The sequence below is a fragment of the Oncorhynchus kisutch genome, unplaced genomic scaffold, assembly GCF_002021735.2.
Source record: "Oncorhynchus kisutch isolate 150728-3 unplaced genomic scaffold, Okis_V2 scaffold1215, whole genome shotgun sequence".
Lineage (NCBI taxonomy): Eukaryota > Metazoa > Chordata > Actinopteri > Salmoniformes > Salmonidae > Oncorhynchus > Oncorhynchus kisutch.
The window spans coordinates 7,254-31,307 of record NW_022263160.1 but is presented as its reverse complement, the minus strand read 5'-3'; the positions used below and the strand labels follow the sequence as shown (position 1 = coordinate 31,307).

The 24,054-nt window shown below is 48.2% G+C and overlaps 1 protein-coding gene across 1 annotated transcript; it reads right to left on the bottom strand.

The window, feature by feature from the left end:
• Window positions 1-2,502: 2,502 nt before the first annotated feature.
• LOC109885995 (E3 ubiquitin-protein ligase RNF38-like) lies at window positions 2,503-23,773 on the bottom strand (the record flags this gene model as incomplete). Its single annotated transcript, XM_031817954.1, is given in 11 exon segments — window positions 2,503-6,992; window positions 8,657-8,756; window positions 10,887-11,008; window positions 11,707-11,791; window positions 12,024-12,127; window positions 14,462-14,629; window positions 15,357-15,417; window positions 15,419-15,525; window positions 16,488-16,646; window positions 22,483-22,822; window positions 23,511-23,773. Coding segments are annotated over 11 exon segments (1,572 nt in total), but the record flags the coding sequence as incomplete, so codon positions are not given.
• Between the last annotated feature and the right edge of the window lie 281 nt (window positions 23,774-24,054).

The following is a 24,054-nucleotide window of genomic DNA, read 5'->3' as shown; positions in this document are numbered from 1 at the left end:
AGAACAGACAGTAACTAGTCCCCTCTGTGCTTTATATAGGAGTAGAACAGACAGTAACTAGTCCCCTCTGTGCTTTATATAGGACTAGAACAGACAGTAACTAGTCCCCTCTGTGCTTTATATAGGACTAGAACAGACAGTAACTAGTCCCCTCTGTGCTTTATATAGGACTAGAACAGACAGTAATTAGTCCCCTCTGTACTTTATATAGGAGTAGAACAGACAGTAACTAGTCCCCTCTGTACTTTATATAGGACTAGAACAGACTAACTAGTCCCCTCTGTACTTTATATAGGAGTAGAACAGACAGTAACTAGTCCCCTCTGTGCTTTATATAGGACTAGAACAGACAGTAACTAGTCCCCTCTGTACTTTATATAGGACTAGAACAGACAGTAACTAGTCCCCTCTGTACTTTATATAGGAGTAGAACAGACAGTAACTAGTCCCCTCTGTACTTTATATTGGACTAGAACAGACAGTAACTAGTCCCCTCTGTACTTTATATAGGAGTAGAACAGACAGTAACTAGTCCCCTCTGTACTTTATATTGGACTAGAACAGACAGTAACTAGTCCCGTCTGTACTTTATATAGGAGTAGAACAGACAGTAACTAGTCTCCTCTGTACTTTATATAGGACTAGAACAGACAGTAACTAGTCCCCTCTGTACTTTATATAGGACTAGAACAGACAGTAACTAGTCCCCTCTGTGCTTTATATAGGAGTAGAACAGACAGTAACTAGTCCCCTCTGTGCTTTATATAGGACTAGAACAGACAGTAACTAGTCCCCTCTGTGCTTTATATAGGACTAGAACAGACAGTAACTAGTCCCCTCTGTACTTTATATAGGACTAGAACAGACAGTAACTAGTCCCCTCTGTGCTTTATATAGGACTAGAACAGACAGTAACTAGTCCCCTCTGTGCTTTATATAGGACTAGAACAGACAGTAACTAGTCCCCTCTGTGCTTTATATAGGACTAGAACAGACAGTAACTAGTCCCCTCTGTACTTTATATAGGAGTAGAACAGACAGTAACTAGTCCCCTCTGTACTTTATATAGGACTAGAACAGACAGTAACTAGTCCCCTCTGTACTTTATATGGGAGTAGAACAGACAGTAACTAGTCCCCTCTGTACTTTATATAGGAGTAGAACAGACAGTAACTAGTCCCCTCTGTACTTTATATAGGACTAGAACAGACAGTAACTAGTCCCCTCTGTACTTTATATAGGACTAGAACAGACAGTAACTAGTCCCCTCTATATAGGACTAGAACAGACAGTAACTAGTCCCCTCTGTGCTTTATATAGGACTAGAACAGACAGTAACTAGTCCCCTCTGTGCTTTATATAGGACTAGAACAGACAGTAACTAGTCCCCTCTGTACTTTATATAGGACTAGAACAGACAGTAACTAGTCCCCTCTGTGCTTTATATAGGACTAGAACAGACAGTAACTAGTCCCCTCTGTGCTTTATATAGGACTAGAACAGACAGTAACTAGTCCCCTCTGTGCTTTATATAGGACTAGAACAGACAGTAACTAGTCTCCTCTGTACTTTATATAGGACTAGAACAGACAGTAACTAGTCCCCTCTGTACTTTATATAGGACTAGAACAGACAGTAACTAGTCCCCTCTGTACTTTATATAGGACTAGAACAGACAGTAACTAGTCCCCTCTGTGCTTTATATAGGACTAGAACAGACAGTAACTAGTCCCCTCTGTGCTTTATATAGGACTAGAACAGACAGTAACTAGTCCCCTCTGTGCTTTATATAGGACTAGAACAGACAGTAACTAGTCTCCTCTGTACTTTATATAGGAGTAGAACAGACAGTAACTAGTCCCCTCTGTGCTTTATATAGGACTAGAACAGACAGTAACTAGTCTCCTCTGTACTTTATATAGGAGTAGAACAGACAGTAACTAGTCTCCTCTGTACTTTATATAGGAGTAGAACAGACAGTAACTAGTCCCCTCTGTACTTTATATAGGACTAGAACAGACAGTAACTAGTCCCCTCTGTACTTTATATAGGACTAGAACAGACAGTAACTAGTCCCCTCTGTGCTTTATATAGGACTAGAACAGACAGTAACTAGTCCCCTCTGTGCTTTATATAGGACTAGAACAGACAGTAACTAGTCCCCTCTGTGCTTTATATAGGACTAGAACAGACAGTAACTAGTCTCCTCTGTACTTTATATAGGACTAGAACAGACAGTAACTAGTCCCCTCTGTGCTTTATATAGGACTAGAACAGACAGTAACTAGTCTCCTCTGTACTTTATATAGGACTAGAACAGACAGTAACTAGTCCCCTCTGTACTTTATATAGGAGTAGAACAGACAGTAACTAGTCCCCTCTTACCAGTTTCTAAAGAGATGCCATTCCACAGTTAAATGAAGTTAAACCCGCCCCTCCTCAGGAGGACAGGAAGTTGAACAGAACAGACAGAATGTGAGAGAAAAGGAGAACAGACCATGATTTGGTAATTCTACATTTATTATAGAAGCAGCCTTTGAAATCCAAAAAGACTGGGGATTAAAAATAACAATTCATTTCACCACTTAGTAAACGCCTCACTATTAATAACTCTCATTAAAAATGTACAAATGTTTGTTAAAAATTTGCAATATCAAGCCTTCAAAATGATTTTGGTTACAGATATGATACATTATGGAGAAGAAAGCTACCAACGTCATGTTAATAATAAATGATAACTTCTTTTTTTTTTTTATAAAACAACCCAACGACACAAATGGTAAGAGAAAAAAAATTAACAATATGAAAAGCTGAATTCAGAAAGTCCTATATTTGTATCTGAATATACATCAAGAGACAAATGAGGTAACTGCTAGTCGTGTACCAAGCAGGAGAAACAATAACAATAATTAGAATCCTACGACACAATGGACGCCATGACGACAGTAGAACACCTTTAAAACCAGGAAACAAAAAAAAAACAGAACAGGAGAACGGAAGCTTTTTCAAACCCGGTTGCCATAGCTACGGCCAAGAACTCGGAGCCTTTAAAACGCTGAGCTGACAACATCGGACACTGGAGAGAATGGTTTATTTTCAACATGTAGGGTGAAGACCTTGTCCCAGCTAAACGCTGATCTAAAAGGTCATTAACCCACCTACTGGTGACATGGCTTTAAGGAGGGTAAATCTGGGTTTTAAAAAGGCATCTCTTACATATTAGGACACTGCAGGTGCCTGGCTGACATGGTTTAATTACAACCTTCCCCATCTACTAGATGTCGTAAGGCCCTACATAAGACTGTCGTAAGGCCTACATAAGACTGTCGTAAGGCCTACATAAGACTGTCGTAAGGCCTACATAAGACTGTCGTAAGGCCTACATAAGACTGTCGTAAGGCCTACATAAGACTGTCGTAAGGCCTACATAAGACTGTCGTAAGGCCTACATAAGACTGTCGTAAGGCCTACATAAGACTGTCGTAAGGCCTACATAAGACTGTCGTAAGGCCTACATAAGACTGTCGTAAGGCCTACTTAAGGTTGCTGTGAGCCTGACATCGAATGTGAATCGTGACACCGTGTGGGTGAAGGACAGTAGGAAGCCAGGACATGAACTTGACATAGGGTGACATTGTGCATGTTAAGACAGCCTTATGTAGGGCTTATGACAGCAGTTAATAAGGACTACTTCTAAAGACACTGGGTAGACAGAGGACACAGTGGAAAATGGGGAGGGGGGATTAAGAAGGGACCGAGAGAAAGGAGGAGGGGGTGAGAAGCATCCTACAGGAGGAAGAGGTGATGAAGGGACCGAGAGAAAGGGGAGGGGCTGAGAAGCATCCTACAGGAGGAAGAGGTGATGAAGGGACCGAGAGAAAGGGGGAGGGGGGTGAGAAGCATCCTACAGGAGGAAGAGGTGATGAAGGGACCGAGAGAAAGGGGGAGGGGGTGAGAAGCATCCTACAGGAGGAAGAGGGGACCGAGAGAAAGGGGGAGGGGGGTGAGAAGCATCCTACAGGAGGAAGAGGGGACAGAGAGAAAGGGGGAGGGGGGTGAGAAGCATCCTACAGGAGGAAGAGGGGACAGAGAGAAAGGGGGAGGGGGGGTGAGAAGCATCCTACAGGAGGAAGAGGGGACCGAGAGAAAGGGGGAGGGGGGTGAGAAGCATCCTACAGGAGGAAGAGGGGACCGAGAGAAAGGGGGAGGGGGGGTGAGAAGCATCCTACAGGAGGAAGAGGGGACAGAGAGAAAGGGGGAGGGGGGGTGAGAAGCATCCTACAGGAGGAAGAGGGGATGAAGGGACCGAGAGAAAGGGGGAGGGGGTGAGAAGCATCCTACAGGAGGAAGAGGGGACTGAGAGAAAGGGGGAGGGGGGTGAGAAGCATCCTACATGAGGAAGAGGTGATGAAGGGACCGAGAGAAAGGGGGAGGGGGTGAGAAGCATCCTACAGGAGGAAGAGGGGACCGAGAGAAAGGGTGAGGGGGGTGAGAAGCATCCTACAGGAGGAAGAGTGGACCGAGAGAAGGGGGGAGGGGGGGTGAGAAGCATCCTACAGGAGGAAGAGTGGATGAATGGAGACTGAACAGAAGAGTCATTGTGGTTGTGAAGGAATGAGTGAAACCAGGCACTGATCTTCTCACTCGTGGGTCGACAGGCAAAACACATGTCCCTTTTTTTTTACCAAGGAGTTAAACCCTTAACTGTGATACTACCACACTACAATCATCATCATCACCATCATTATTATTATTATGTGCCTTAAAACTAAACTTCAGATAATCTCACCTTGTCAATGTGATCTGAACGACCAGTGAACAACGTTGGTTGTATCTCAAAATGACCCCCTTTTATTCTCCAGAGTATTTCTTAAAGAGTTAATTACGTTTGGTCTTGGAACCAATAGATAGATAGGAGATGGTTTCATTTGAGATTTGACCACTATCATATATTTCTTCCTAAGTAACTGACCAATAACACAAATTATCGGACGTTTAGCATCGATTCATATCAGCGCACACACACTCCTGTGCTGCGTGGGGGGGGGGGGTGCATTCAGTGTGTGAGTGTGTGTGAGAGAGAGAGAGAAAGCCGAGATAACGGAGGCTGATTCATCTCTCTGAAACATGGAGTGAGTGAACAGAAAAGTAGAGAGAGAGGAGGGGATGGAGTGGGAAAAAGAAGAGAAAGGTGATAGAGAGGAGTGATAAGAGAGAAGAACCTCCCCTTCCTCAACTACCCTGGTTCTGTTGCCCTTCTCCCCGGAAGCCCCTCCCCTTCCTCAACTACCCTGGTTCTGTTGCCCTTCTCCTCCCCGGAAGCCCCTCCTCTTCCTCAACTACCCTGGTTCTGTTGCCCTTCTCCTCCCCAGAAAGCCCCTCCACTTCCTCAACTACCCTGGTTCTGTTGCCCTTCTCCCCGGAAGCCCCTCCCCTTCCTCAACTACCCTGGTTCTGTTGCCCTTCTCCTCCCTGGAAGCCCCTCCCCTTCCTCAACTACCCTGGTTCTGTTGCCCTTCTCCTCCCTGGAAGCCCCTCCCCTTCCTCAACTACCCTGGTTCTGTTGCCCTTCTCCTCCCTGGAAGCCCCTCCCCTTCCTCAACTACCCTGGTTCTGTTGCCCTTCTCCTCCCTGGAAGCCCCTCCCCTTCCTCAACTACCCTGGTTCTGTTGCCCTTCTCCTCCCTGGAAGCCCCTCCCCTTCCTCAACTACCCTGGTTCTGTTGCCCTTCTCCTCCCTGGAAGCCCCTCCCCTTCCTCAACTACCCTGGTTCTGTTGCCCTTCTCCTCCCTGGAAGCCCCTCCCCTTCCTCAACTACCCCTGGTTCTGTTGCCCTTCTCCTCCCTGGAAGCCCCTCCCCTTCCTCAACTACCCTGGTTCTGTTGCCCTTCTCCTCCCTGGAAGCCCCTCCCCTTCCTCAACTACCCTGGTTCTGTTGCCCTTCTCCTCCCTGGAAGCCCCTCCCCTTCCTCAACTACCCTGGTTCTGTTGCCCTTCTCCTCCCTGGAAGCCCCTCCCCTTCCTCAACTACCCTGGTTCTGTTGCCCTTCTCCTCCCTGGAAGCCCCTCCCCTTCCTCAACTACCCTGGTTCTGTTGTCCTTGTCCTCCCTGGAAGCCCCTCCCCTTCCGTTCTCAGTGCACAGCATCGACCAATCAGAGCAGAAAGGGCAGTGTACTGCACTGCATAAATAAATAACACACATTGCTGTTCTAAACAAAAACACTTTCCCCATTACTGACAACGCTATATGTCTGCCCACCTTCCTCTAACCAAATCATAAACCAACACTAACAACAATGTAAAGATTGTATTGTCCTCCGTTCTCTCTCCATTTCAGTTGGACACACATTGTAGATGTGTTTTGTAGGAGTGCAACAGCACACACTTTAAATTTTTGGGGGTAAAAAATGAAGGAAAAAAAGTGCCCTAATAAACCAAAATCACCCCACTAGTGAAGACACATATCAATCCAGGTTCTGAATGATTCATCACCACCAGAATATTCATATGAACAACAACAACAACAACGATGATGATGTCATAATGGTCAGAATCTTTGGGCTTCCATTTCCTCCACTGGGTTAGTCAGGACAACGACACACGTCTGAGTTTCTCCACAGCCGTTCATATGACAACTCCAATCATGACTCAGGAAGGTAAGACAGTACAAAAGGGGGAAGTCCAACTGCCCCTCGTACGTGTGTGTGTGTGTGTGTGTGTGTCAGTCAAAAGGCCATTATTAGAATACCATCATCATAGGAAGAAGACAGTCTATTTCTTAAAGAGTTCACTTGGCGGAGGGGAGGGGGGCATTGCTCCAAGACACTGATCTAAGGCCTGTTGTGTTTCCCTCCACTCCCTAATGCATCAGGTTAGGATGTGGGGAGGCTGAGCGGATCCTAGATCTGTGGGGCTCGAGGTCATAGGTCATTCAGAATCCCGATGGACTTCGGAGGCGTCCGCCCGACAGATGGGACACGTTCTGTTAGCCTGGAGAGAGACAGAGACGAATCTAATTGTCATACACGATGATCACTTTACAGTGCATGACAAAGCTTGTAGAATTCAACTGTACGTAGAATGAAGACCTGATACCTGATCAAAACACTGTTTCAGCTAGTTGTGCTGTCTAACTGTTAAAGCCTCTTGTATAGATATATCACCATCTCTGTCTGTCTGTTAAAGCCTCTTGTATAGATATATCACCATCTGTCTGTCTGTTAAATAAAGCCTCTTGTATAGATATATCACCATCTTGTATAGATATATCACCATCTCTGTCTGTTAAATAAAGCCTCTTGTATAGATATATCACCATCTGTCTGTTAAAGCCTCTTGTATAGATATATCACCATCTGTCTGTTAAATAAAGCCTCTTGTATAGATATATCACCATCTGTCTGTCTGTTAAAGCCTATTGTATAGATATATCACCATCTGTCTGTCTGTTAAAGCCTCTTGTATAGATATATCACCATCTGTCTGTCTGTTAAAGCCTATTGTATAGATATATCACCATCTGTCTGTCTGTTAAAGCCTATTGTATAGATATATCACCATCTGTCTGTTAAATAAAGCCTCTTGTATAGATATATCACCATCTCTGTCTGTTAAATAAAGCCTCTTGTATAGATATATCACCATCTCTGTCTGTTAAATAAAGCCTCTTGTATAGATATATCACCATCTGTCTGTTAAATAAAGCCTCTTGTATAGATATATCACCATCTGTCTGTTAAATAAAGCCTCTTGTATAGATATATCACCATCTGTCTGTTAAAGCCTCTTGTATAGATATATCACCATCTGTCTGTCTGTTAAATAAAGCCTCTTGTATAGATATATCACCATCTGTCTGTTAAAGCCTCTTGTATAGATATATCACCATCTGTCTGTCTGTTAAAGCCTCTTGTATAGATATATCACCATCTGTCTGTCTGTTAAAGCCTCTTGTATAGATATATCACCATCTGTCTGTTAAATAAAGCCTCTTGTATAGATATATCACCATCTGTCTGTTAAAGCCTCTTGTATAGATATATCACCATCTGCCTGTCTGTTAAAGCCTCTTGTATAGATATATCACCATCTGTCTGTCTGTTAAAGCCTCTTGTATAGATATATCACCATCTGTCTGTCTGTTAAAGCCTCTTGTATAGATATATCACCATCTGTCTGTTAAAGCCTCTTGTATAGATATATCACCATCTGTCTGTTAAAGCCTCTTGTATAGATAAATCACCATCTGTCTGTCTGTTAAAGCCTCTTGTATAGATATATCACCATCTGCCTGTTAAAGCCTCTTGTATAGATATATCACCATCTCTGTCTGTTAAAGCCTCTTGTATAGATATATCACCATCTGCCTGTTAAAGCCTCTTGTATAGATATATCACCATCTGCCTGTCTGTTAAAGCCTCTTGTATAGATATATCACCATCTGTCTGTTAAAGCCTCTTGTATAGATATATCACCATCTGCCTGTCTGTTAAAGCCTCTTGTATAGATATATCACCATCTCTGTCTGATAAATAAAGCCTCTTGTATAGATATATCACCATCTTGTATAGATATATCACCATCTTGTATAGATATATCACCATCTTGTATAGATATATCACCATCTTGTATAGATATATCACCATCTGTCTCACCTTGAGCCACTTGTCAACACACTTGGTGTGGAACTCATGGTTACAGGGGAGGACTCTTAGCAGCTGACGAGACTCAAAGTCACACATACACACCACGCACCTGGAACAGAGAGACAACGTTAATACAACATACACACCACGCACCTGGAACAGAGAGACAACGTTAAAACAACATACACACCTGGAACAGAGAGACAACGTTAAAACAACATACACACCTGGAACAGAGAGACAACGTTAAAACAACAGAGAGACAACGTTAATACAACACACACCACGCACCTGGAACAGAGAGACAACGTTAATACAACATACGCACCTACAACAGAGAGACAACGTTAATACAACAGAGAGACAACGTTAATACAACATACACACCTGGAACAGAGAGACAACATTATTACAACAGAGAGACAACGTTAATACAACAGAGAGACAACGTTGAAGTACTTGTTCTGATTGGTGGGGGTTGAAGGGACTCTACTCAGTGTCTGTTCTGATTGGTGGTTGTTGGGGTTGAAGGGACTCTACTCAGTGTCTGTTCTGATTGGTGGTTGTTGAAGGGACTCTACTCAGTGTCTGTTCTGACTGGTGGTTGTTGGGGTTGAAGGGACTCTACTCAGTGTCTGTTCTGACTGGTGGTTGTTGGGGTTGAAGGGACTCTACTCAGTGTCTGTTCTGATTGGTGGTTGTTGAAGGGACTCTACTCACAGTGTCTGTTCTGATTGGTGGTTGTTGTTGAAGGGACTCTACTCACAGTGTCTGTTCTGATTGGTGGTTGTTGTTGAAGGGACTCTACTCACAGTGTCTGTTCTGATTGGTGGTTGTTGAAGGGACTCTACTCACAGTGTCTGTTCTGATTGGTGGTTGTTGGGGTTGAAGGGACTCTACTCACAGTGTCTGTTCTGATTGGTGGTTGTTGAAGGGCCTCTACTCACAGTGTCTGTTCTGATTGGTGGTTGTTGGGGTTGAAGGGACTCTACTCACAGTGTCTGTTCTGATTGGTGGTTGTTGGGGTTGAAGGGACTCTACTCAGTGTCTGTTCTGATTGGTGGTTGTTGGGGTTGAAGGGACTCTACTCAGTGTCTGTTCTGACTGGTGGTTGTTGAAGGGACTCTACTCACAGTGTCTGTTCTGATTGGTGGTGGTTGAAGGGACTCTACTCACAGTGTCTGTTCTGATTGGTGGTTGTTGGGGTTGAAGGGACTCTACTCAGTGTCTGTTCTGACTGGTGGTTGTTGAAGGGACTCTACTCACAGTGTCTGTTCTGATTGGTGGTGGTTGAAGGGACTCTACTCACAGTGTCTGTTCTGATTGGTGGTTGTTGGGGTTGAAGGGACTCTACTCACAGTGTCTGTTCTGATTGGTGGTTGTTGAAGGGCCTCTACTCACAGTGTCTGTTCTGATTGGTGGTTGTTGGGGTTGAAGGGACTCTACTCACAGTGTCTGTTCTGATTGGTGGTTGTTGGGGTTGAAGGGACTCTACTCAGTGTCTGTTCTGATTGGTGGTTGTTGGGGTTGAAGGGACTCTACTCAGTGTCTGTTCTGACTGGTGGTTGTTGAAGGGACTCTACTCACAGTGTCTGTTCTGATTGGTGGTGGTTGAAGGGACTCTACTCACAGTGTCTGTTCTGATTGGTGGTTGTTGGGGTTGAAGGGACTCTACTCAGTGTCTGTTCTGATTGGTGGTTGTTGAAGGGACTCTACTCACAGTGTCTGTTCTGATTGGTGGTTGTTGAAGGGACTCTACTCAGTGTCTGTTCTGATTGGTGGTTGTTGAAGGGACTCTACTCAGTGTCTGTTCTGATTGGTGGTTGTTGGGGTTGAAGGGACTCTACTCACAGTGTCTGTTCTGATTGGTGGTTGTTGAAGGGACTCTACTCAGTGTCTGTTCTGACTGGTGGTTGTTGAAGGGACTCTACTCACAGTGTGTTCTGACTGGTGGTTGTTGAAGGGCCTCTACTCACAGTGTCTGTTCTGATTGGTGGTTGTTGGGGTTGAAGGGACTCTACTCACAGTGTCTGTTCTGATTTGTGGTTGTTGAAGGGACTCTACTCACAGTGTCTGTTCTGACTGGTGGTTGTTGAAGGGACTCTACTCACAGTGTCTGTTCTGATTGGTGGTTGTTGGGGTTGAAGGGACTACTCACAGTGTCTGTTCTGATTGGTGGTTGTTGAAGGGACTCTACTCACAGTGTCTGTTCTGATTGGTGGTTGAAGGGACTACTCACAGTGTCTGTTCTGATTGGTGGTTGTTGGGGTTGAAGCGGTAGGAGGGAAGTTGTTCTATGTCAGCCTTGGTCAGTCCTCTGGGTTTAGCCTCGCCCAGACGCTCTGCTAGGTTCAACAGGGCCTGGAGGTCAGACAGGGGGGGTTAAAGGTCAGAGAAGAGCCTATTGTCCTCCCATCTACCCTAGGTGCTTTCAGCCATGAGGACATAACAGCATTGGGATTGATAGACACAATCATGTTCTGCATAGTGTACATCTACACACTAATCAACAGGTTTTAATCCGTTTAGCCCACTGAGCTGAAGCCTAGGCATTAGCTATTGGAACTAACACGAGGCTAGATGCTTCAGGCAACACCAGACTGTAGTTCATTAAAACTACCTCCACTACATTAGAGTTGACTAGACCATATAGATGTATAGTTAGCTCTGTGGCTAGCTTACCTCCACTAGACCATATAGATGTATAGTTAGCTCTGTGGCTAGCTTACCTCCACTACACCATATAGATGTATAGTTAGCTCTGTGGCTAGCTTACCTCCACTACACTAGACCATATAGATGTATAGTTAGCTCTGTGGCTAGCTTACCTCCACTACACCATATAGATGTATAGTTAGCTCTGTGGCTAGCTTACCTCCACTACACTAGACCATATAGATGTATAGTTAGCTCTGTGGCTAGCTTACCTCCACTACACCATATAGATGTATAGTTAGCTCTGTGGCTAACTTACCTCCACTACACCATGTAGATGTATAGTTAGCTCTGTGGCTAGCTTACCTCCACTACGCTAGACCATATAGATGTAGCTAGCTTACTTCATAATTCTCTACCTCTCCATCATCCACATCTAACTCTAGACTGATGGTAGGACCGACTGTAGGACCCACTGGAAGCATCGACCTGTGAGACAGGAGAGGGAGAGAGATGGAGAGAGATGGAGAGAGAGGGAGAGAGAGGAGAGAGACAGGGGAGAGAGAGAAGAGGGGGAGAGGAGATACATTTAAATAAACAAAATGATCACCATGCCTAATATAAGATTATACAGTATTATACCATATAAACCCATGATTTATTCCAACGTGTACTGCATACCAGGTGCTGCTACAACAACAAGAGAAGAAGAAGTACTCACAGGAAGTAAGGCAGGAAGCCTGGGTGGTAGGGGGGCGGGGGCACGGTCTGCTGGGAGCGGTAACGACGCCCTGTGATTCGCCGAGGCATGAAGTGGGGGTACGGCTGGGAGAGGGACAGAAGAAGGAAAGGTAAGAACCCTTCATAGAGACGAGGACATGTTGTTCTCCGTGTGTGTGTGTGTGTGTGTGTAATATACTGTTATTGTAACATGTTGTGAAATCTGTTGTGAATGCATTGTATAGTTTTAAAAAAATGCATAACTGCCTTAATTCTGCTGGACCCCAGGAAGAGTAGCTGCTGCCTTGGCAGGAACTAATGGGGATCCATAATAAACCCCAGGAAGAGTAGCTGCTGCCTTGGCAGGAACTAATGGGGATCCATAATAAACCCCAGGAAGAGTAGCTGCTGCCTTGGCAGGAACTAATGGGGATCCATAATAAACCCCAGGAAGAGTAGCTGCTGCCTTGGCAGGAACTAATGGGGATCCATAATAAACCCCAGGAAGAGTAGCTGCTGCCTTGGCAGGAACTAATGGGGATCCATAATAAACCCCAGGAAGAGTAGCTGCTGCCTTGGCAGGAACTAATGGGGATCCATAATAAACCCCAGGAAGAGTAGCTGCTGCCTTGGCAGGAACTAATGGGGATCCATAATAAACCCCAGGAAGAGTAGCTGCTGCCTTGGCAGGAACTAATGGGGATCCATAATAAACCCCAGGAAGAGTAGCTGCTGCCTTGGCAGGAACTAATGGGGATCCATAATAAACCCCAGGAAGAGTAGCTGCTGCCTTGGCAGGAACTAATGGGGATCCATAATAAACCCCAGGAAGAGTACCTGCTACCTTGGCAGGAACTAATGGGGATCCATAATAAACCCCAGGAAGAGTAGCTGCTGCCTTGGCAGGAACTAATGGGGATCCATAATAAACCCCAGGAAGAGTACCTGCTACCTTGGCAGGAACTAATGGGGATCCATAATAAACCCCAGGAAGAGTAGCTGCTGCCTTGGCAGGAACTAATGGGGATCCATAATAAACCCCAGGAAGAGTACCTGCTACCTTGGCAGGAACTAATGGGGATCCATAATAAACCCCAGGAAGAGTACCTGCTACCTTGGCAGGAACTAATGGGGATCCATAATAAACCCCAGGAAGAGTAGCTGCTGCCTTGGCAGGAACTAATGGGGATCCATAATAAACCCCAGGAAGAGTACCTGCTACCTTGGCAGGAACTAATGGGGATCCATAATAAACCCCAGGAAGAGTACCTGCTACCTTGGCAGGAACTAATGGGGATCCATAATAAACCCCAGGAAGAGTAGCTGCTGCCTTGGCAGGAACTAATGGTGATCCATATTAAATCCCAGGAAGAGTAGCTGCTGCCTTGGCAGGAACTAATGGGGATCCATAATAAACCCCAGGAAGAGTAGCTGCTGCCTTGGCAGGAACTAATGGGGATCCATAATAAACCCCAGGAAGAGTAGCTGCTGCCTTGGCAGGAACTAATGGGGATCCATAATAAATCCCAGGAAGAGTAGCTGCTGCCTTGGCAGGAACTAATGGGGATCCATAATAAATCCCAGGAAGAGTACCTGCTACCTTGGCAGGAACTAATGGGGATCCATAATAAATGCCAGGAAGAGTAGCTGCTGCCTTGGCAGGAACTAATGGGGATCCATAATAAATCCCAGGAAGAGTACCTGCTACCTTGGCAGGAACTAATGGGGATCCATAATAAACCCCAGGAAGAGTAGCTGCTGCCTTGGCAGGAACTAATGGGGATCCATAATAAATCCCAGGAAGAGTAGCTGCTGCCTTGGCAGGAACTAATGGGGAGCCATATTAAACCCCAGGAAGAGTAGCTGCTGCCTTGACAGGAACTAATGGTGATCCATAATAAACCCCAGGAAGAGTAGCTGCTGCCTTGGCAGGAACTAATGGGGATCCATATTAAATCCCAGGAAGAGTAGCTGCTGCCTTGGCAGGAACTAATGGGGATCCATAATAAACCCCAGGAAGAGTAGCTGCTGCCTTGGCAACAGGAACTAATGGGGATCCATTATAAATACTTAAACGAGTGGCCGTGCAAGACAGCCATTGGGTAGGAGTGTTGATGGCTAGCATGAGGTATGTGCGAACAGCTCCTGTGACAGGGAGTCGAGATGAGACAGGAACTGGAGGGGTGGGGGGGGAGGAAGGGTGAGCGAGGTACTGGGGGTTGGGGGGGGGCGTCTTACCACTCCGAACAGCTCCTGTGACAGGGAGTCGTGATGAGACAGGAACTGGAGGGGTGGGGGGGGGGGGGGGGGGGGTGAGCGAGGTACTGGGGGTTGGGGGGGGGGGGGCGTCTTACCACTCCGAACAGCTCCTGTGACAGGGAGTCGTGATGAGACAGGAAGGGTGAGCGAGGTACTGGGGGTTGGGGGAGGGCGTCTTACCACTCCGAACAGCTCCTGTGACAGGGAGTCGTGATGAGACAGGAACTGGAGGGGTGTGGAGGGGGGCAGGGAGGAGGGGTGGTGTCCTCCATGAGGGTAGTTGAACCCCCCTCCCACAGACAGGTGCTCTCCAAGCAGCTCCACCTCGTTCTCTATCCTCTGCAACGGCTATGACAGGGATACAAAGGGTTATGTAGGGTCATAAGCATACAAAAAGTGCTATGAAGGGTCATAGGGACGGCACCACTACCTTAATGGGCCTGGGCGGCACCACTACCTTAATGGGCCTGGACGGCACCACTACCTTAATGGGCCTGGGCGGCACCACTACCTTAATGGGCCTGGGCGGCACCACTACCTTAATGGGCCTGGGCGGCACCACTACCTTAATGGGCCTGGACGGCACCACTACCTTAATGGGCCTGGACGGCACCACTACCTTAATGGGCCTGGACGGCACCACTACCTTAATGGGCCTGGACGGCACCACTACCTTAATGGGCCTGGACGGCACCACTACCTTAATGGGCCTGGACGGCACCACTACCTTAATGGGCCTGGACGGCACCACTACCTTAATGGGCCTGGACGGCACCACTACCTTAATGGGCCTGGACGGCACCACTACCTTAATGGGCCTGGACGGCACCACTACCTTAATGGGCCTGGACGGCACCACTACCTTAATGGGCCTGGACGGCACCACTACCTTATGGGCCTGGACGGCACCACTACCTTAATGGTTAAAGGGCCTGGGTAGTCCCACAGGGCGGCACACGATTGGTCATTACATCTATTGCATGATATTAAAAACAAACTAGATTGGATCCTTGGAGAAAACGTCATAAATACAACTCCTGATTATAATGAAAATCAAGAGAGATGCGTTTCTTACCGATCTGGACTGTTGTGTCGGGAAGGGAAGGAAGTGTCCAGGTGGAGGGAGGTGAGGGGGGTGGTGAGAGAGGTGGGGAGGGGGGGAGGAGGAAAGGAGGATCATTGGAGAGGAGGGAGGGAAAGGAGTAGGGCACAGGTAAATGCTGCACCGAACACGCCCCCAGTATCTGAGAGAGAGAGAGAGAGAAAGTGAGGTTTGATACTGTGAATGACAATGACATATCTGCATTTAATTATTTCTGCCACCAGGGGACAGCAAACTCCAACAAGCATAGCAACGTCATTACACCAGAGGACAGGAAACACCAACAAGCATAGCAACATCATTACACCAGGGGACAGGAAACACCAACAAGCATAGCAACATCATTACACCGGGGGACAGGAAACACCAACAAGCATATTAACGTCATTACAACAGGGGACAGGAAACACCAACAAGCATAGCAACATCATTACACCGGGGGACAGGAAACAGCAACAAGCATAGCAACATCATTACACCAGGGGACAGGAATGATGGCTAGACAGACTGGTACCCAGACTAGACAAAGGAGTGGTATGATAGCTGACAGGCTGGTACCAGACTAGACCAAGGAGTGGTATGATAGCAGACTGGTACCAGACTAGACCAAGGAGTGGAATGATAGCTGACTGGTACCAGACTAGACCAAGGAGTGGAATGATAGCTAGACAGACTGGTATGATAGCAGACTGGTACCAGACTAGACCAAGGAGTGGAATGATAGGTAGACAGACTGGTATGATAGCAGACTGGTACCAGACTAGACCAAGGAGTGGAATGATAGCTAGACAGACTGGTATGATAGCAGACTGGTACCAGACTAGACCAAGGAGTGGAATGATAGGTAGACAGACTGGTATGATAGCAGACTGGTACCAGACTAGACCAAGGAGTGGAATGATAGCTAGACAGACTGGTACCAGACCAAGGAGTAGAATGATAGGTAGACAGACTGGTATGATAGCTGACGGGTATGATAGCTGACGGACTGTCGTTAAGACCCAAGGTGGTCACACACACACACACTACTGTCTCTACTCACAGGGTGGTAGTGTTGTACTGAAGACCACACACACACACACACACACTACTGTCTCTACTCACAGGGTGGTAGTGTTGTCCTGTACTGAAGACCACACTGCATGCTGGGATCTGTTGTTGAGAGGAACAGACAGGAGGGAGGTGCTGTCCTGTATATAGAGGAGCTACCAGACCATGATGAGAAGGGACAGGAGTCACCGTATAGGAGACTGGGACTGAGGCCTGTTAGGGAGAGAGAGAGAGAGTTAATATATAGGAGACTGGGACTGAGGCCTGTTAGGGAGAGAGAGAGAGTTAATATATATAGGAGACTGGGACTGAGGCCTGTTAGGGAGAGAGAGAGAGTTAATATATAGGAGACTGGGACTGAGGCCTGTTAGGGAGAGAGAGAGAGTTAATATATAGGAGACTGGGACTGAGGCCTGTTGGAGAGAGAGAGAGTTATTATATAGGAGACTGGGTCTGAGGCCTGTTGGAGAGAGAGAGAGTTAATATATAGGAGACTGGGACTGAGGCCTGTTAGGGAGAGAGAGAGAGTTAATATATAGGAGACTGGGACTGAGGCCTGTTAGGGAGAGAGAGAGAGTTAATATATATAGGAGACTGGGACTGAGGCCTGTTAGGGAGAGAGAGAGAGTTAATATATAGGAGACTGGGACTGAGGCCTGTTAGGGAGAGAGAGTTAATATATAGGAGACTGGGACTGAGGCCTGTTGGAGAGAGAGAGAGATAATATATAGGAGACTGGGACTGAGGCCTGTTGGAGAGAGAGAGAGTTAATATATAGGAGACTGGGACTGAGGCCTGTTGGAGAGAGAGAGAGAGAGTTAATATATAGGAGACTGGGACTGAGGCCTGTTGGAGAGAGAGAGAGATAATATATAGGAGAATGGGACTGAGGCCTGTTGGAGAGAGAGAGAGTTAATATATAGGAGACTGGGACTGAGGCCTGTTGGAGAGAGAGAGAGATAATATATAGGAGACTGGGACTGAGGCCTGTTGGAGAGAGAGCGAGATAATATATAGGAGACTGGGACTGAGGCCTGTTGGAGAGAGAGAGAGATAATATATAGGAGACTGGGACTGAGGCCTGTTGGAGAGAGAGAGAGAGTTATTATATAGGAGACAGGGACTGAGGCCTGTTGGAGAGAGAGAGAGAGAGTTATTATATAGGAGACAGGGACTGAGGCCTGTTGGAGAGAGAGAGTTAATATATAGGAGACTGGGACTGAGGCCCGTTGGAGAGAGAGAGAGATAATATATAGGAGACTGGGACTGAGGCCTGTTGGAGAGAGAGTTAATATATAGGAGACTGGGACTGAGGCCTGTTGGAGAGAGAGAGAGATAATATATAGGAGACTGGGACTGAGGCCTGTTGGAGAGAGAGAGAGATAATATATAGGAGACTGGGACTGAGGCCTGTTGGAGAGAGAGAGAGATAATATATAGGAGACTGGGACTGAGGCCTGTTGGAGAGAGAGAGAGATAATATATAGGAGACTGGGACTGAGGCCTGTTGGAGAGAGAGAGAGATAATATATAGGAGACTGGGACTGAGGCCTGTTGGAGAGAGAGAGAGATAATATATAGGAGACTGGGACAGAGGCCTGTTGGAGAGAGAGAGTTAATATATATAGGAGACTGGGACAGAGGCCTGTTGGAGAGAGAGAGAGAGATAATATATAGGAGACTGGGACAGAGGCCTGTTGGAGAGAGAGAGAGATAATATATAGGAGACTGGGACTGAGGCCTGTTGGAGAGAGAGAGAGATAATATATAGGAGACTGGGACTGAGGCCTGTTGGAGAGAGAGAGAGATAATATATAGGAGACTGGGACTGAGGCCTGTTGGAGAGAGAGAGAGATAATATATAGGAGACTGGGACAGAGGCCTGTTGGAGAGAGAGAGAGATAATATATAGGAGACTGGGACAGAGGCCTGTTGGAGAGAGAGAGAGAGATAATATATAGGAGACTGGGACTGAGGCCTGTTGGAGAGAGAGAGAGAGAGTTATTATATAGGAGACAGGGACTGAGGCCTGTTGGAGAGAGAGAGTTAATATATAGGAGACAGGGACTGAGGCCTGTTGGAGAGAGAGAGTTAATATATAGGAGACTGGGACTGAGGCCTGTTGGAGAGAGAGAGAGAGAGATAATATATAGGAGACTGGGACTGAGGCCTGTTGGAGAGAGAGAGAGAGAGAGATAATATATAGGAGACTGGGACTGAGGCCTGTTGGAGAGAGAGAGAGAGATAATATATAGGAGACTGGGACTGAGGCCTGTTGGAGAGAGAGAGAGAGATAATATATAGGAGACTGGGACTGAGGCCTGTTGGAGAGAGAGAGAGATAATATATAGGAGACTGGGACTGAGGCCTGTTGGAGAGAGAGAGAGAGATAATATATAGGAGACTGGGACTGAGGCCTGTTGGAGAGAGAGAGAGATAATATATAGGAGACTGGGACTGAGGCCTGTTGGAGAGAGAGAGAGATAATATATAGGAGACTGGGACTGAGGCCTGTTGGAGAGAGAGAGAGATAATATATAGGAGACTGGGACAGAGGCCTGTTGGAGAGAGAGAGAGATAATATATAGGACACTGGGACAGAGGCCTGTTGGAGAGAGAGAGAGATAATATATAGGAGACTGGGACAGAGGCCTGTTGGAGAGAGAGAGAGATAATATATAGGAGACTGGGACAGAGGCCTGTTGGAGAGAGAGAGAGAGTTAATATATACATTTTTAAAAGAGTTTTTGTTTAACTAGGAAAGTCAGTGAAGAACAAATTCTTATTTACAATGACGGCCAAACCCGGACAACGCTGGTCCAATTGTGCGCCACCCTATGGGACCTCTCACCATTACAATAACCAGGGAGGTTAGCATTTTATATCATAAGCCTCACAGGTCCCCTCCCCCCTCCCTCTCCCAGTCTAACCTGTTAATATAGGCCCCCTCCCTCTCCCAGTCTAACCTGTTAATATAGGCCCCCTCCCTCTCCCAGTCTAACCTGTTAATATAGGCCCCCTCCCTCTCCCAGTCTAACCTGTTAATATAGGCCCCCTCCCTCTCCCAGTCTAACCTGTTAATATAGGCCCCCTCCCTCTCCCAGTCTAACCTGTTAATATAGGCCCCCTCCCTCTCCCAGTCTAACCTGTTAATATAGGCCCCCTCCCTCTCCCAGTCTAACCTGTTAATATAGGCCCCCTCCCTCTCCCAGTCTAACCTGTTAATATAGGCCCCCTCCCTCTCCCAGTCTAACCTGTTAATATAGGCCCCCTCCCTCTCCCAGTCTAACCTGTTAATATAGGCCCCCTCCTCCCTCCCTCTCCCAGTCTAACCTGTTAATATAGGCCCCCTCCTCTCCCAGTCTAACCTGTTAATATAGGCCCCCTCCTCCCTCCCTCTCCCAGTCTAACCTGTTAATATAGGCCCCCTCCCTCTCCCAGTCTAACCTGTTAATATAGGCCCCCTCCCTCTCCCAGTCTAACCTGTTAATATAGGCCCCCTCCTCCCTCCCTCTCCCAGTCTAACCTGTTAATATAGGCCCCCTCCTCCCTCCCTCTCCCAGTCTAACCTGTTATATAGGCCCCCTCCTCCCTCCCTCTCCCAGTCTAACCTGTTAATATAGGCCCCCTCCCTCTCCCAGTCTAACCTGTTAATATAGGCCCCCTCCCTCTCCCAGTCTAACCTGTTAATATAGGCCCCCTCCTCCCTCCCTCTCCCAGTCTAACCTGTTAATATAGGCCCCCTCCCTCTCCCAGTCTAACCTGTTAATATAGGCCCCCTCCTCCCTCCCTCTCCCCAGTCTAACCTGTTAATATAGGCCCGCTCCCTCTCCCAGTCTAACCTGTTAATATAGGCCCCCTCCTCCCTCCTCTCCCAGTCTAACCTGTTAATATAGGCCCCCTCCTCCCTCCCTCTCCCAGTCTAACCTGTTAATATAGGCCCGCTCCCTCTCCCAGTCTAACCTGTTAATATAGGCCCGCTCCCTCTCCCAGTCTAAACCTGTTAATATAGGCCCCCTCCTCCCTCCCTCTCCCAGTCTAACCTGTTAATATAGGCCCCCTCCCTCTCCCAGTCTAACCTGTTAATATAGGCCCGCTCCTCCCTCCCTCTCCCAGTCTAACCTGTTAATATAGGCCCGCTCCCTCTCCCAGTCTAACCTGTTAATATAGGCCCCCTCCTCCCTCCCTCTCCCAGTCTAACCTGTTAATATAGGCCCCCTCCTCCCTCCCTCTCCCAGTCTAACCTGTTAATATAGGCCCCCTCCTCCCTCCCTCTCCCAGTCTAACCTGTTAATATAGGCCCCCTCCCTCTCCCAGTCTAACCTGTTAATATAGGCCCCCTCCTCCCTCCCTCTCCCAGTCTAACCTGTTAATATAGGCCCCGCTCCCTCTCCCAGTCTAACCTGTTAATATAGGCCCCCTCCTCCCTCCCTCTCCCAGTCTAACCTGTTAATATAGGCCCCCTCCTCCCTCCCTCTCCCAGTCTAACCTGTTAATATAGGCCCCCTCCTCCCTCCTCTCCCAGTCTAACCTGTTAATATAGGCCCCCTCCCTCTCCCAGTCTAACCTGTTAATATAGGCCCCCTCCCTCTCCCAGTCTAACCTGTTAATATAGGCCCCCTCCTCCCTCCCTCTCCCAGTCTAACCTGTTAATATAGGCCCCCTCCCTCTCCCAGTCTAACCTGTTAATATAGGCCCCCTCCTCCCTCCCTCTCCCAGTCTAACCTGTTAATATAGGCCCGCTCCCTCTCCCAGTCTAACCTGTTAATATAGGCCCCCTCCCTCTCCCAGTCTAACCTGTTAATATAGGCCCCCTCCCTCTCCCAGTCTAACCTGTTAATATAGGCCCCCTCCTCCCTCCCTCTCCCAGTCTAACCTGTTAATATAGGCCCGCTCCCTCCCTCTCCCAGTCTAACCTGTTAATATAGGCCCCCTCCTCCCTCCCTCTCCCAGTCTAACCTGTTAATATAGGCCCCTCCCTCCCTCCCTCTCCCAGTCTAACCTGTTAATATAGGCCCCCTCCCTCTCCCAGTCTAACCTGTTAATATAGGCCCCCTCCCTCTCCCAGTCTAACCTGTTAATATAGGCCCCCTCCTCCCTCCCTCTCCCAGTCTAACCTGTTAATATAGGCCCCCTCCTCCCTCCCTCTCCCAGTCTAACCTGTTAATATAGGCCCCTCCCTCTCCCAGTCTAACCTGTTAATATAGGCCCCCCTCCTCCCTCCCTCTCCCAGTCTAACCTGTTAATATAGGCCCCCTCCTCCCTCCCTCTCCCAGTCTAACCTGTTAATATAGGCCCCCTCCCTCTCCCAGTCTAACCTGTTAATATAGGCCCCCTCCTCCCTCTCCCAGTCTAACCTGTTAATATAGGCCCCCTCCTCCCTCCCTCTCCCAGTCTAACCTGTTAATATAGGCCCCTCCCTCTCCCAGTCTACCTGTTAATATAGGCCCCTCCCTCTCCCAGTCTAACCAGTTAATATAGGCCCCTCCCTCTCCCAGTCTAACCTGTTAATATAGGCCCCCTCCCTCTCCCAGTCTAACCTGTTAATATAGGCCCCCTCCTCCCTCCCTCTCCCAGTCTAACCTGTTAATATAGGCCCCCTCCTCCCTCCCTCTCCCAGTCTAACCTGTTAATATAGGCCCCCTCCTCCCTCTCCCAGTCTAACCTGTTAATATAGGCCCGCTCCCTCTCCCAGTCTAACCTGTTAATATAGGCCCCCTCCTCCCTCTCCCAGTCTAACCTGTTAATATAGGCCCCCTCCTCCCTCCCTCTCCCAGTCTAACCTGTTAATATAGGCCCCCTCCTCCCTCTCCCAGTCTAACCTGTTAATATAGGCCCGCTCCCTCTCCCAGTCTAACCTGTTAATATAGGCCCCCTCCTCCCTCTCCCAGTCTAACCTGTTAATATAGGCCCCCTCCTCCATCCCTCTCCCAGTCTAACCTGTTAATATAGGCCCCTCCCTCCCTCTCCCAGTCTAACCTGTTAATATAGGCCCCTCCCTCTCCCAGTCTAACCTGTTAATATAGGCCCCTCCCTCTCCCAGTCTAACCTGTTCCTGAAGGTCCATGACCATGGCTCCTTGCTGCTGTGTGTGGTGGTGAGCTGCTTGATGGGAATGATGGACAGCGGGGTGCAGTAACCGTGGAGACAGGGCAGGGGGGTGGAACGCTCGAGGCTCCTCCACGCCCCCACCGGCAGGGGCTGGGGGCTGGCCGTAGGGGGGAGGAGGGGGGTGAGAGTAGCTCTGGTGGGGGTGGGGGTAGTGGTAGCTTTGGTCCTGGGGGTCCAGTCGGATGGAGGGGGGAGGAGGGGAGGGGTGGTGGGGAGGAGGAGGGGGGAGGTGACGGGGGGTGCGGGAGAGACGGCCACGCTGGCGACGCGCTGGAGGACTGGAGGAAAGGAGGGAGGAGAGATAAGTCTTCATCATTCTGATAGTATCATACATCAACACAATATGTCATCACCATAGTTACAATCATCATCATCATCATCATCATCATCATCATCTTGTTACTGGTCAATATTGACTAGAGCTCAGCATTCCAAACTGACTGACTGGCTAACTGGCTGGTTAACTGACTGGCTGACTGGTTAACTGGCTGGCTGGCTAACTGGCTGGCTGGCTGGCTGGGTGGCTAACTGGCTGGCTGGGTGGCTAACTGGCTGGCTGGGTGGCTAACTGGCTGGCTGGGTGGCTAACTGGCTGGCTGGGTGGCTAACTGGCTGGCTGGGTGGCTAACTGGCTGGCTGGCTGGCTAACTGACTGGCTGGCTGGCTAACTGACTGGCTGGCTGGCTAACTGGCTGGCTGGCTGGCTAACTGGCTGGCTAACTGACTGGCTGGCTGGGTGGCTAACTGACTGGCTGGGTGGCTGGCTGGGTGGCTGGCTGGGTGGCTGGCTGGCTGGGTGGCTGGCTAACTGACTGGCTGGGTGGCTGGCTAACTGGCTGGCTGGCTAACTTACTGGCTAGCTAACTGACTGGCTGGCTAACTGACTGGCTGGCTAGCCGACTAACTAACAAACGAACAAAGTAACCAAGCTAAAGAGCACAGTACCAGGTGAGGTAAGTCTCTTACCTGTGTCTGTGTCTGACAGGTGTATGGCAGCGCTCCTGGTGGTAATGGGGGTGGGGGTTAGGGGGAGGTCTGCGACTGTGGGGCAGCTCCCACGGCCTCATTGGTGGAGAGGGGTTGGAGGGTGGGGCCACCGTGGAGAGATCCAGCACTGATTGGCCAGATAGTCTCTGACGCTTTGGACTGGGACTGTCCTCATTCTGTTGGAAGTGATGGGGAGAGCGAGGAGGAGGGCGAGAGCGAGGAGGAGGGCGAGAGCGAGGAGGAGAGATAAACCAAGGTTAGTTTCACATACCACCTATAACTCCATCATGAATCAATAGATGTAGCAGACCCTATGATTAACAGTCCATATTGTTGCTCAGTAACACACAGGCCCTACTCTACCCCCATTAACACACAGGCCCTACTCTACCCCCATTAACACACAGGCCCTACTCTACCCCCATTAACACACAGGCCCTACTCTACCCCCATTAACACACAGGCCCTACTCTACCCCCATTAACACACAGGCCCTACTCTACCCCCATTAACACACAGGCCC